The sequence below is a fragment of the Heliangelus exortis genome, chromosome 2, assembly GCF_036169615.1.
Source record: "Heliangelus exortis chromosome 2, bHelExo1.hap1, whole genome shotgun sequence".
NCBI lineage: Eukaryota > Metazoa > Chordata > Aves > Apodiformes > Trochilidae > Heliangelus > Heliangelus exortis.
The window spans coordinates 111,558,579-111,572,950 of NC_092423.1; the positions used below are offsets into that span (position 1 = coordinate 111,558,579).

At 36.9% G+C, this 14,372-nt stretch overlaps 1 protein-coding gene across 2 annotated transcripts in view; it reads right to left on the minus strand.

Annotated features, from left to right (window-relative positions):
* Positions 1 to 760: 760 nt before the first annotated feature.
* ATP6V1H (ATPase H+ transporting V1 subunit H) overlaps positions 761 to 14,372 on the minus strand; it is a 44,594-nt gene continuing 30,982 nt past the window's right edge. The window contains exons 12-14 of one of the 2 annotated variants that reach the window (XM_071737545.1): positions 13,508 to 13,609; positions 9,449 to 9,562; positions 761 to 1,739 (exon numbers count right to left, since the gene is read on the minus strand). In XM_071737545.1, coding sequence (XP_071593646.1) covers positions 1,679 to 1,739; positions 9,449 to 9,562; positions 13,508 to 13,609 — 277 coding nt within the window. In that variant the 3' untranslated portion in view covers positions 761 to 1,678. The remainder of the gene's footprint in view (positions 1,740 to 9,448; positions 9,563 to 13,507; positions 13,610 to 14,372) is intronic. The other variant, XM_071737546.1, reaches the window with a different exon arrangement.

A 14,372-nucleotide genomic window follows, 5' to 3' on the forward strand; every position in this document is an offset into this window, starting at 1 on the left:
TACAAACAAAAATCTTACCTAATACAGTGGCCTGAACACTTGCCAAACACTCGAGACACAAGATGTGCACCCTGGAATTTAATTTAATCAAAGAACCCCAATCATGCACTGACACCATCACATGCTGGAAATTGAAGGGTGAAAAACAGGCAAGACTTGGATTTATTTCAAAAGCATTCAACTGACCCAAGATAAAGGCAGTGTAGGTGCACATTTGTCCTCTCACCAGTCTTTCACCCCACCAGTATCCCTCATCACTGTGGCAACGTGCAATACCAAGATAAAAGCCATTCAGGTAACCTCATTCCAACTAAAGTCAGTTGAATTCTTTTCAGGCTTCAACACCCACTCTCAAGATACCAACTCCAGTATCAAAGCCTATGCCTCCTATATGCAGAAGGAAGCAATAGTGATTAAACCACACAATCCAATTTTAATTAAGCAGCCCAAGTAAACATCACAAACTGTCATCCCCCCAAAATCTTCTTTCTCCATTGCAACAACGGTCAAATTTTAGTTATATGGGATGAAAATCCAGACTGGGTAAAAGTTTTTCCCAATTTGTTTTTTTTTTATTTCATGACAATGGACTCTAAACTTTTCAGAGTCTTGCACCACACAAGACTACAGAATAATAATGTTCTCTTATTTAAAAGATAAAAAGTTCTAAAAATAAATTGCAAGAATATTAACTGTTTTGTGTTGCAAGTGCCTGGAGCCAGGCTCCTATACATGCAACAAGACTGCTTTCACATGCTGATCCAGTATCATCTTTGATTTATTGATGCTTACATTTTTTTCACTGTCAGGGGCTACAAAACAGAAAACATTGATAGCCAAGTTATTTTGCTTAATATAAAGGAAATACAATAGGTTTTAGACAGACATTACAACCCTAACATTTACAAGTATTTTCAATGACAGAAACACTCAATAAAATTCCAAGTTCATCAGTTACTGCTGACATAATGCTGATCTGTTATTAAAAAAGACAAAACTAATTTGAATTCTGTTCTACAGCCTTAACGCTGATGCTATACAACTTACTAATAATTTTAAGTGTATGAATTTTCATTCATGTAATATTCATTTTCCTATTCTCATGTCCATATTTCTTAATACAATCTCTAAGAAGAGAGGAGTACCCTACCTATCCCCTCCCCTAAAAATAAACTTGCTTTTTATATACAATTTTAACACTGTTCTGAGAGTTGGAATGTATTTCAGTACCGATAATCAATGTTTCTCAGGATATTGCATTCCCTACAGAACACAGTCAAAACTTTATTAATGTGCCTGGAGATATACAGAGACTACTTGCTCTGGTTTTTTTGAAACTGACAGAAGTGATAACCCACTAAATGGAGGCAAAAACTTTTCTAGGTTAATTATAACATGTAATGAATATCCTTTAATAACATTCTTTATTATGAGAATAAATACATAAAACAAATGCAATATATTAGCCACATTCCCTCATATACATTCAGAATATAACAGGAAGCTAACAGGCATAATCATCAGAATAGTCAAAATTTTTACTAAGCCAACAACACCAAAGGAAACCTGGAAAGTTTATGCACTACTAACAGGCAAAGAACATGTGATTTCAGTGTTTCTTTGACATTAATTTAAAGACAAACATACTGTAGTTATAAGCATGAGCTGACAGAACTGTTTAGCTTCGTGCTGTACCCGTTTGAGATTCTTCAGACTGCAGCTGCTTTCCAAGGTATTCCCTGAAATGCAAGAAAAAAAATTAGGCTGAGAAACATTCTGTTGAGTGGGGATTAGGATAGTGGTGGGAAGTTGAAAAAGAAGGGGAAAAAGGTTTTTATTATTCCTTCAAATAATATCTGCTAATATTTCATGGTTAACTGGAGCTACTAGCAGAGTACCTAAACTTTAGGTATACATCATCTATCCCGTCAAAACTAAGGTACAAACAGAACACCAGTAAAACTGCCTGGAAAAGGAAAAAGCCCAGTAAAATCCTGGTTACTGTTACAGAACACCATATTAGAAGCTGTGGCAAAGTATTTAAAAAGGATGGTCTCACCATAACCCAGCTGCATGAGCACAAGTAATACCAATGGACATACTAGAAATTTAACCCATGGCTAGCAAAATAGACACTGACTGGAGAACCATATATTCAAGTTGGAAGAAAGAAAAAATATACAGTTGGACCCAGCTTTGATATCAACATTTTCTTTAAAACATTTTCCTCACCTGTATTTTGGAGCACTCTAATTCACTCATTTTATACAGGTTTTCTCAACACTGGAACAAGCACCCCCCAAATGCTTAGCACTTGCCTTGAGCAACAATATCTAAATTCTATAGAAAAAAACTGCACAGTTCTTCTGAACATTCCCATTTTTCACTGTCTTCCATGAAAGCAGCTCAGCACTTCACGGAAGCACAAAGAAGCTGAAAGAGGTCTTTAGTAATATCTGGGTTGTTGCTCGTTACAGAAAAGAAACTTCAATAATTGTACCACTGTATCAGCTGAAAGAGAGGTTTCAGGAGCTGGGAAACGTAGGCGTTCTTTTTCCACCGTTTTTCTCACTACACACAGGTATTTCAACCTACACAGGTTAAACTTCAGCAGTTCAGAGAAATGATGCTCAGATTGAAGCCTTTTTAAAAAGCAAGGAGCATGCATTTTTGCCTTATTTTAAAAAAATTCTAATCTTCATAAAAAAAAAAAAAAAAATAAAAAAAGAGGACAGATCAGTTCTCATTGCACATTTCACAAGGCAGTTGTCCCAACAGCACTTTTCTCAGTTTTAAAGTATACTTTATAGGAATTTTGCTTTCCTAGGTAATGTTAACTTAAAACTCCACTAGCAAAGAAAACAATATAAATTGGGATGCTGAGCAGGAATTTATGATTTAGCACTTTCTTCACAGTTTGTCAGCTTTCTTCACAGCTCCACAGTAGTATTTTCATACCTGGGCTGCACCCAACAGTTATAACTCACAATCATAATGGGTAGGTCACAGCCCTCAAAGTAGAGGTTCTTGATGGCAAAGAAGGAAACAAGTTGCTCTCTTGTGGTTTAGCAAGACTCAAAACTGTACCACCTAAATTAACAAAATTTGACTGCCATCCAAAAAACACAAAAGGGCTTCCAAATTCACAAAACCTCCCTCTCCTCCCTCAGTAGTTTTTTACCTCTGTTTCATGTCTATAAGCATGTGATGATTCTAGTACTTCTTGTCTGACATCAAGATTTAAAAGCAACTGATGCCTGCTGCACACATGGCTCTTCTCACAGCAGCATCACAAGCCAGCAAAGTTACTTGTTCTCAAGGCACACAAACTATTTTGCATGTGAAATTCCTACACAATTACTTAGAAGAAGGAATATCAATCAAGCTAACAATCTGTAACAGAACTATTACACTGGCTCAGGTGCATGCTCCAGGCTTACTAAAAGTGTATTCAGCAAAAATCTCTGAGAAGGCAGAGCAGTAGCATACTTTGTAGGTACTTTGTTCCTTACAAGATATATTCAGCTTCTAATGACACACAGTAGCTAGTTCAGTACCTTCTCTACAAAACCTTTTATTTTTGTGATTTGTTTGCAGTTTTGAGGTTTAAGTCCAGAGACAAGGAAAAGCTCTTATCCCATTTCCCCCTCCAGAATGAGTACCTGCAATACTGCTCTGTGCTGCCATGCTGCAAACCCAGGTGAAAACCTCATACTGTCCCTGCCCCATCAGCTCTTTAGCCTTCAACAAGGGCCACTGAAATGCAAAAAATTTGTCCCACTTGCTGTTAGAAGTACCAGTTAATTTTTTATTTGACTATTATTTCAAGCTGGGTGCCATTGGTTAAACAAGCACAAGTTCTTGCGTGGTCTGTGCAGATAATGAGAGGGGCTGGTAAGGGACTGAGAGGAAGAATTTAGACAGCTGACATGAAGCATTCAAGTGTCATCTTAGGAAATCAGACTGATAACTTATGCTTCCAGGCCACTACTCCCTTCCATCTTCCACTAAAACTACCAAGAGTAGCTTCTATAGACTCCTGTTCTTCCACTGTTAAAAAAATCTAACCCATACAACAGATTTCAAGAAGCCATGTGCTAAACAGAGCAAGCCTTACAAGTTTAAGTAGTACTACTTCTAGTGCTACTACTTCCAAATTCCAATGCAGTTAGATTTACCAGTCCTTTCAAGAAATGTGAAAATTCTTTTTAGCAAGCAAAGGAATGAAAGCTGATGAGGCACAGAAGAAAGGAAGGGTGCATTTTTCATATTCTCCCTTTTCTAACAGCATTTAAAATCTTGCTTCCAATTCAACAAAGAACCAAGTTATTAAAGAACTTCAAGAAGTTTTGACTCTTTGAATCTCTTGAACATGTGTAATTTCCAGTTTCTTTTAGCAAACTGAGGTTCCTAAGAGGCAGAATGCTTTCTTTTGAGAAAGGACAATATAAAAATATTGATTTTCTTTTTCTCTAAGTATAAACTTAGGGTCTGATGCTTTTGAAAGTGAAATTGAAATTGAAAAGCTAGTTCTGAAGAAATTCTTTTCCTTATATAGGAGGACAGAATTTTTATAAAGGTACAGTACGTCTGCCCCACGACTCAAACCACTCAAGACATTGCCAATGTACACTGCTACAGACAAATTAAGATATCACAGATAGTTAGATGAGTTCACAGGACAAGCAGCAGATGGAGGTTTGAACAGTTTTGCCATCTTTATGTTGCATTTCAATCTGTTCCTAATAACCTGGATTGGTTGACACCAGTTTTAGCAATTTATTGTGGATGCATTCTCAGCCCCAAGCAGGCTAAACTGTCCTCTGAAATCACTCCCACTGCTGTAAAGACCACCCCATAGATGTGACAATTCCTTGAACCTCCTGAGAAGCAGACATGAAGTGGCAACACCAGGACAAGGTTGCAACCATCTCTCAAGTGCCCAACTAATCCAGTGGAGGGACAAAGCTGTCACAGCCACTACTGAACCAATTCCATCTGTGTACACCTGCCTTTCCAACAGGGCACATTCAGGCATCCTGATGAGCCACTATTTTTATTTTTTTTGTTAAACTCTCAAGTGAATTCTTTTCTGCTAGCAAGCTCCCTTGCACCTGGTTACTGAAGTGTCACATTAGGATTAGTGGTGGCCAGGAGAAAGGCAGGTGGAACTGGTGAGAGGTCACCACAGATGCATTTGCCCTGCCACCAAACCACAGTCCCAAAAGTCAGCAAAGGAAATAAAGAAGTCAGGCCCAAACCAAACCTGGAGCTATGTCAATATTTGGTTCCTGAAATATAATATTAATATGTCATGCTGCTGGATCAGAAATTGTACCACTGCATATTTTATATATAATTTTATATAAAACATATACTAGATATTATACATGTATAAATATGTAATATGTATTTTAAACATTACATGTACTGCTCTTCATAGAAGTAAATAGAAATAGTACAGCTATGAAAGTAGCAAACTAAAAACTAGAGATAACTTCCTAGAGAATTAGGCTGGGAAAACTGCTCAAGCTGGAGTGCTACAACACAGGAAAACTGCAGTTCTCTTCTGATACTTGATCCACTGGACTAGTGCAATACCAAGTATTCAGGAGAAGGAAAAAAAAAAGGGGAGTTAAAAATTATAAAATTATATTTGTCTGCTATATCAATGCAGACCACACATAGTGCTGAATGTAAGCCAGCAAAAAAACACAAAAAGGAATGCATGCATGCAACAGAATTAAAGCTACTTTGATCAAACCAATTTTGGGCCCTTAACATATTATCAAATTGAACTTTTAATAAATTGCTTATTAATTTGAATGATGATATTTTTTTCACTTTAACTATTCACAGTAAAGAGACAATCAACATTCTGATGTGCACACTAAAACTAAACAGCTTGTGCAGCTGAGCAGAAGGAAACATGAAAGTTTTGGGGTTTTTTTAATGGAGCCTATCTTTAGCTGAATGCAGTATTAGCAGACAATGTATACCTTATCTCCTGATTACCAAAAACATTATTCTCTGCAGACTGAGACACTGCAAGAAACTCCTTTACACTCAGATTTTATCCATTTTTTCTAAAAGCAGTTCTGGACTTTCAGTTCACGACTTTACATAGAAGAAACAGAAGAATAATAAGCTCCTATTACAAGACTATTGTTCACACATTTTACTAGATATTAAAAAGCTAAAATCCAATTCTATGCCTTTCTACATAGAAAGGAGACACAGTATAAATCACTTCTCATTTACAAGATGTGCTTATGAGCTAATACAGAGCCATTCTGTGATCTAAAAAGAACCAACTTCACCAAACCATGCACCTTGTTTTGAAAGTGATTTTACATTTAACCATTTTAACCATGAATTGAATAGGAAACAAAAAAATCTGCCCCATTTTTACCATAACAAAATCCACCACCTCACAATAACAGGCTTATACCATCAGCATGGGGTGCCATGACTAACATTTAAGTGAGATTAAAATACAAGATAAATTATCATTGAAAGACAGTAAGAGATGCTAAAAAAATACCTTTGCTCCCTGCTTCATCATGTGCATGGAATATTTCACCTGAACTTACCTCATCTGAAAAGCTGACAGCAGTTACTGCTTTTGCCAGGCTGGCTTCACCATTTAACAGAATGCCTGACAGCCTAATTTCCCCCATTTATCCCTGACTTAAAAGCCCCCAAGGAAAAGCTAGTTGAGCAGCCTGTAATGAACTCTTCATATTACTTAGGAGTTAATTGTCTCCAAGTTGAGTTATTAGCAGCCTAATGATACAGCTGCATTTTGAGGGAATGCCACTTCAGCTACCCCATGGCACTCCCTCTCTTCAGGTACCAGAAGTTTTCCTTGCTCTGCTGTTCCAGGCACAGCACTTGCACTTTGGTTTGGTAGAACAAGCTTTTATTTTCTAAAAAATAAAATTTTCTCCTGGTTAGCCTCCAGATCTAGGAAAAGACTGACTACCTCTGTCATGCATGTGTCACAGACAGCAATGCAGCATTGCTCCATTCCAATTAAGTTAAAGAAAAAACAATTGCTTTGAGTGAAGTAACTGGAATTCCAAAGCATACCAAATCAAGAAGAAAAATGCTTATTGTTTCCTCATCTCTGAAGAGAAAGGTAAGCAAAACCTTGAAGCTGCTGAGTAATCCACCTTATGACAATGCAAAGCTTAACAAGTAAGAACTTGAAGTGCACTGTGCAGCCATCAGGGAACTGTGCTTTCTCATCTCCCCCCACAAACTATGAAACAGAAGAGCTCCTGACATACATCACAAGTCAGATCTATACAAAGATAGATCTAGCTTCCCACATACAAATTATGTGTCATTTCCTTACCTCAAGCTAGCTGATGTGAATTCCAGGGGGAACACTACTTTGGCAAATACAAGGGAAGGACAAGGTGTCCCAGAGGCTTGTTCTGATAAGAATTAAATAAGAACATATTCCCTACAGAAATTAAAATATGGAACTGAAAATAATACTAACTTAAATCCTTTTTATTAACACTTCTGAAGATCTGAAACTGGATCCAAATGTAATCTCTCAGTCTAGAGGTTCACACACTGTGAAAAGCAGGCACAGAGATATTCACACAATTAAAAAAGCAATGCAAATCTAGAAAACCAGATATGACATTTTTAAAACTGGTATGCTTAAGTTGAAAATGAGAAAAAGCCAAGTTAAGCATCCAGGAAAACTTTCAGAACCTGTGAGGTCTGTGCCAGAGAAAGACCAGAGTTTTCTATTTTTATCAGATTTTCAAGGCATCGGAACACATATGAAATAAAACATGTCCCCCCTGCAAAAGGTAAATTCAGTAACTAAGCCTCCCACATTGTAATCTCTATTTAGCTACAGCCCATTTGTAATACTCAGAATACTCCAAATATATCAGAACAGCACTGTGATAAGGCAAGCATTCACCAAACTGAGAGGTAGAGTGGAGTGCAAGATACAATACTGCCCAAAAATAAGGTTGCACATGATCACACATTTAGTGTCCATCTCCACACACACAATAATTCAATGTTATTTACCAAAGTCCTCCTTAAAGGTGGAAAATGTTAACTCTGGATTTGTCATAGTAGGGCATCTAAATGTATAAATTTTTCTCTGCTATAGAAGTTTCCCACAAAATAAGAGAGAGAAGAAACAGGATTAAATTATTATAACACACATGAGAGTTAAAACCCATATTCTTCAGAAGAAAAGGGGTAAAACTAGCTGTGTTTTACACAAGGTAGACTGTAGGGAGCGAGGACAGGAGCTTTAGTCAGCCTTGCTAGCCTGTATTCTACAGCAAGTAGTGACTTAAGCCATAAGAATAAGCTTGATAAATCTTGTTCCCCTACCACATTCACACTGTTAGCATCATCACTACTCAGCCTTGTTATAAGATTACATTCTATGAGAACCAAAAAGCTGGCAGAAGTTATGGGTACTTCCAAGCACTAAGCTTTTCGAATAAGTTTATTTTAAGATAAAAATTAAATTAGTTGTTTGTATCTCAACATCTATGTTCCAATGTACTCACACGTACTGTTACATTTTCTCTCTACGGCAAAGTCAAATTGGAAATTTGTTGAAATCATAAGTAATAATCAGATTAAGAATTCCTAATTAGTCTTTTTAATTCTCTTTGCTATATACTTAGCATACCTAATTAGTTTGGCAGCTTATACAAAGTTGTTACATGAACACTGAAGTTTTTCATTACTTCAGCCCCTTCAATGCTTCACTATAAAGGTCCTGTGCTTTGTTGGAAAGGAAGCATCTCCAACCAGCAAATGTTCTGTTGCAGAACATGCCAGGACTTCAGCGTTTTTGGAGCTTTATTAGAGAAATGGTTAGAGAACTAGTCAACAAACAATGAAAAAAAAACTTCACTTCAAATGTTATTCTCAGCCACTGATAAAACAGGCAACAGCAAATGATTTTCAACTTTGTCTAACAAGCCAGCCCATAAACTTCTGCTACTTCAGAAGCTTAGGAAAGACTGTACTCACTGCTGCCTAAAACAGCAACAGAAAAATAGTGTAGAGAAGGGAAAAGGCCTAGAGCAAAGCAGAGCAATGCAAAAGAATGATCAGGAACACACTTTGCAAAGCAACTGCCTATTGAGTACTTGAAACATCAACTCTTACAGCTATATTAACTACTAATTCCTTCAGCTGAGATTAGGTAAGATTGCTAAAATACTGACACACATCCTTCACATTTTGAAGACTGTAGTTCAATTGAACTGATCAAAAATATAGAGAAAAAACAGCTAAGATATTACATATCAGCATGCTCATATAATTTATGAATTGCAGTCTTACCACACTGCTGTTGCCCACTTAAAAAAAAAATCTACTGCCTTGAATCCTCTCTCCACAGGCCAGTATGTCTTTCTGTCAGTAGTGTTATATATTTTTCACATACCAGTTATGAACCATCAGCTTCTGCACAGCCAGCAGTGCATTATAACGAACTTGTTGGTCTTCATGATGCATGTGGTTCATCACCAGCTGTTTACCACCAAGCTGTTCAATCACTCTGAAAGAGAGAAAGGGAGCAGGTTTTTGGCATTAATTCAGCCTCCAGGTAGCTTGTCTTACTCAAACACTTCATGTAGAACTCAAAGGCTAAATCACAGAATATTTATTTTATTAAAAGTATTTATTTGCTAACATGTACATCTCATTTGCAGGTATCTTATATTACCTACAGAATTATTTTTTAGATTTTTTTTAAGAATTCATGTCAGGAAGTGTTTAAAGTTAACTTCTCTGTTTGCTACCCACTGCCTACTTCCATAGATTTTGAAATAAACCATGACCAGTGAAGAAGCCCTGTACAAAGAGGATTATTTGCTTTACTCAATGTTGGCTTGAGAGGGTTAGCAGGGTCCAGCACAATCAACTATTAATTGAGGAGGAGACAGTGTCCTCCCTGCCATAAACTGGTAACTGATGACTCTGTTTTTCAGAAGATTAAATCCCCAATCCAGTCCAGTCCTGCCTAATCCAGAAAAAGGGCTTGTACTCATGCCAACACTTACTAAACTGTATGGTTGGTATTCCTCATGGTGATTTTTGCTAGGCAAGATGTACAAAATGCAAACTGGCTGCTAAATTACCATTTCCATTAATAAACAGCATGCTTGAGCTGCATTTTTCATGACAACCTTCATTACAGTAGTTAGCTACTAGTCAACTTTTTAACAGCCACATTAAATCCTGTAGGAAATACTGATGTAACTTTTTATCATGTCATTAATGTCATCATTTCTGAAAAAAAAAACAACCAACCTAACACTGGAAAGCAACCTTAAAAAGTATCACCAACCAGATGAGGCTACATGCAACATTTTGGTATGTCATAACAAAAAAAAATCTGCAGAGAATTGGCAAGGAATATATAAACTGATTACTCACTGACTTGCACACGTTCTTTCACAGGATGCTATTGTTTGCATTATTCTTAACCTGATGCTATCCTGCCATTCTAAGTTTGCAATACCTGTCTGCTTTTATTAGTATTCTTCTCATTGCCAAATTAATGCATTACTGCTGCACAACACACCACAGTTTTATAAACTGCAGAACAGTGTAAAGACACAGCATGGAGATCAAACATAATTTCTCATTTCATTTTACAACTGAGTCAAAACTATCCTGAAGACCTCAGGGAATATTATTTCCCAACAGTATTAAAACATTTAAAGATATTTCTTCCAACAGGAAGGCATTCAGAAAGCATAATTGTTTCAAGCCAGAAAATCCTCATCAAGAATTCAAGGCATTATTAGTAATTTAACAAGATTGAAAAAAACTTTACACCTGCCTTAGGTTTCCTCACATTTTTAATCATGACTTAAATATAAAACCACTGCACATGAAGACAGAAACACAAGAACCCTTTCCTCATTACAGAGCTGACTTAAACACTGATTTTTCAGGCAGTGAAAGGAAATAAAAGAGGCATTAAACTCAAAAGCTCCTTTTACAAGAGATTTTGAGTATCAAAATGAAAAGTTAAAAATGCTACATAATCACAAATGGAAACAGAGTATTTCAGATAACAGCACACCAATGTGAAATTATGGCTGAGAATCTAAAGAATCAAAGAACAGAATTTCTGTTCTTAGCATAACACTGCCAACTGGTACATATTACTTGCCAGACACGTGTTTCAGGTCAAAAGGCAAGCAACTGTGAAGAAGGTTCACAGCAAATAACACTCCTTTAAGTTCCAAACCAATGCAAAACACTATTTTTAGTTTTGTTATCTCTCTCCTCAACTTCTGCTCACTTTACAGTAGTAATAGTGCCCAGTGGGCCAGCTATGGTACGTGCACCATATGAGAAGCCTGTGGTGTTATTGCCTTGAAAATTTGATCCACAATGTACAATTTTAAAGGCAAGTTAAAATTATTTAAGCTGACGCTAGAGAAGAGCCAAGTTAAAAATGCAGTATTTAGTTTAACATTTTCTTTTGTCAGACAAAGGGAAAAGTTACTAGGTATCTGCTGTGTGCAACAGGTAAACTCAAAAAGTTTTAGATTCTGCACCCTCCAAATGCTGAAGGACGATCCAGTTAAGAGTTGAGGATAAACACTTAAAGGAAATAAATCATTTATGACATTTGAATTTTCTGATTGAAAGCAATGAAGCAATGAATAGCATCCATTCTCAAAGTGAGTCATACAATGAGAGGTGTGAAATGCTAATCAGGTATGGGAGCAGTAAACAGTTACATATCAAAAGACATCACAGTAAGAAATGAAATATTACATGGGAACTGACATACAGTTCTGAGGCATTTCAAGGTTTTAGTCCTAGAACTGCTGAGGTCATGCTTACAGTCATCCAATACGTTGGATTACAAAAGAAATTCTTTAAGAGAAAGAGCTTGAGGCATTTTAGTTTGTCCTCAGAGCTAAATAAGCTGAGTCCTGAAGCAGAAAGCAGACAAAGTATTAGAATTTTGTATGAGCGAAGGTTAGAATAGTTTCCAGGACTCTTGTTATTTGCTGATGACCACTTGTTTTCAAAGTTGATGAGCTTCTGAATAGGTTTAAAATCCTGGGAGCAGAACACAGAATTGGTCCCAACAGTAGCAGATTTTTTCCAGCTAGCCAGAGATGAGGTCCTGTTTATCCACTCATCTAACTTCATGGCTTTGGTCCAGCAACTACACAGCCACACTAGCCCAAGCATTCTGTCACACTTGGGTAGATGTGTGCAAGCTGTTTCAAGACTATGGCAAATGGCTAATGAAATGGTTTCAGCCAAATGACAGATCAAAGCAGGAGCAAACAAATTTACTCCCTGCCATTTGCAGGCAGCACTATGAGTTTCCACCTTACTGAAAAATATCCTCCCTCTCCTCTGAATATCAGTTGTCATAAATCTCTTGTGGAAGAAAGAGCAGCTAATTAGTAAATACACAGCACTGCTAAGTACAAGTGGTACACACTTCTGACTTTTCTTACTGGACCTAAAAAAAGGTTAATTAGTTCCAATACTCTAGAAATACCTTCAAGTTGCATACAGGACTACAAGGACAAGAGTGAAAAAAAAAAAAAATCTTTCTTGCATTTATTTATGCGGCATGAAGTTTCACTCTGTTGTTTTCTGATTCTGATACTGTGAAAAAGTCTCCATGGAATCGCCAACAAGCCTGGAAGACCATTCTTATCCACTTCCCCTTAAAACCCTTGGCAGAAACCAAACACAGACAACTTCTTCACTACAAAAATTAAGTCACACATCCCTTTGGGTGACTGAAGACCTTGATTCCTGCAAAAACTAAAGGCCTCTTTCTGCTTCAGTCATCTATTTACCTTAGAGAGGCAATTATTCAGCAAAAAAACAGCAAACAAACAATTTTGCCCACAAGTTTTTTTAAACAGATCAATAAAGTATATCTGTATATGTATATGCATTTTGACAGGAATTCAGGTAAGTAATAAATATCAACACTTTCACCAAAATGTGTATTTGCATAGCTAAAAGAAAACACACTAAAATAGAAGAGTGACAACTGAATCTCTGCTAACACCACTGAAGTTATAAGAGCAAATATTTGTGAAAAAAAAATCTTGTCTCAATAGTCTTATGTCACAAAACAGACTTAATCACTGGACTATTTCAACAATAGCCATCACAGGGATAAAAATTATATGCTGATTAAGTTCTTGGTAGCTCTTCTAATTTCTTCTAGTGCATGTGTTCTACTTTAGTCTACATAACTTAGTCAGGATTTCTCCAGGCATAGGTTCCCTTTAATATTAAGAAGCACTGAGACATTAAGTCAATTACCTTGTTTTTATTTTCGCATCTGATCTTCATGCTTTCTCCCTTCTCAGCGGATTACATTTAAGAATAAACACAATCCCTATGTAGCATATTTTAATATCAATAAGCAAAAAACCCACAGGTAGAGAATACACTCAAGCTGTTTTCTTGCCTGGCAGTACATTGGCTTTTTTCTCACCGTTTCCCACGGGGATAGTGTCGCACGTATTCTCCCACATCATGAGCAGCAACAGCCAGCACTTGTGGGTCATCAGAAACCTCCAGAAGTTTTGTCAGGATTCTAGGAAAGGATTTGAAACAACAAACCTCAGGTTTTGTTTTGGGGTTTCTTGTTGTTTTTTTAAATCACCAATGACTTAAAATAACAAAGCCTGCAATCATAAAAACGTTTTACAAGTGCCCTAAAGGGCAGAGCCAGGAAAAACTAAACCATCACAACAACATCAACTTCTTGCTGCAGTTGGGAGCATCTAAAATTTTTAAGTCTACAATCCTACATATTTAGTAATATTCCCTCTGAGAGAAATTTATCAGACTTGTTTTGAAGAGGTTCCAGAGCAGACTGAAACACACATTAAACTCAGGATCAGCTCGATCTTGCCATGCATTATAACATCTCACATGCTCCACTCAACCTCCTGCTTCCTATTAGGTTTGCCACTTATTAGCAAATACTGAACAAGAAGACCACCACATATTATTAGTTAATGACTCTGCAGTTAAGTAACCAAGAGCTCCTACAAGCTAACTAAAATCTAGACCTCTTTTGAGTATATACTTTCAGAAGCCAGCAAATAAATCTTTGAGTCCAACAGTAAAGATGAGCTTCACCTTTACATCATCTCACAATCAACATGCACCCAACACAACCCCAACACAAACCAGACAGACTGCAATGCAAGTCATTTTCCATGGAGCAGTACCACAAGTATTCAAGAAAGGAGCTCATCACTCAGACCAATGACAACACACAACACAAAACTACGGCTGAGATATATGGTAAAAGCATTCTTATCTGCATCAGTTTGTATAGCTGTTTTTCA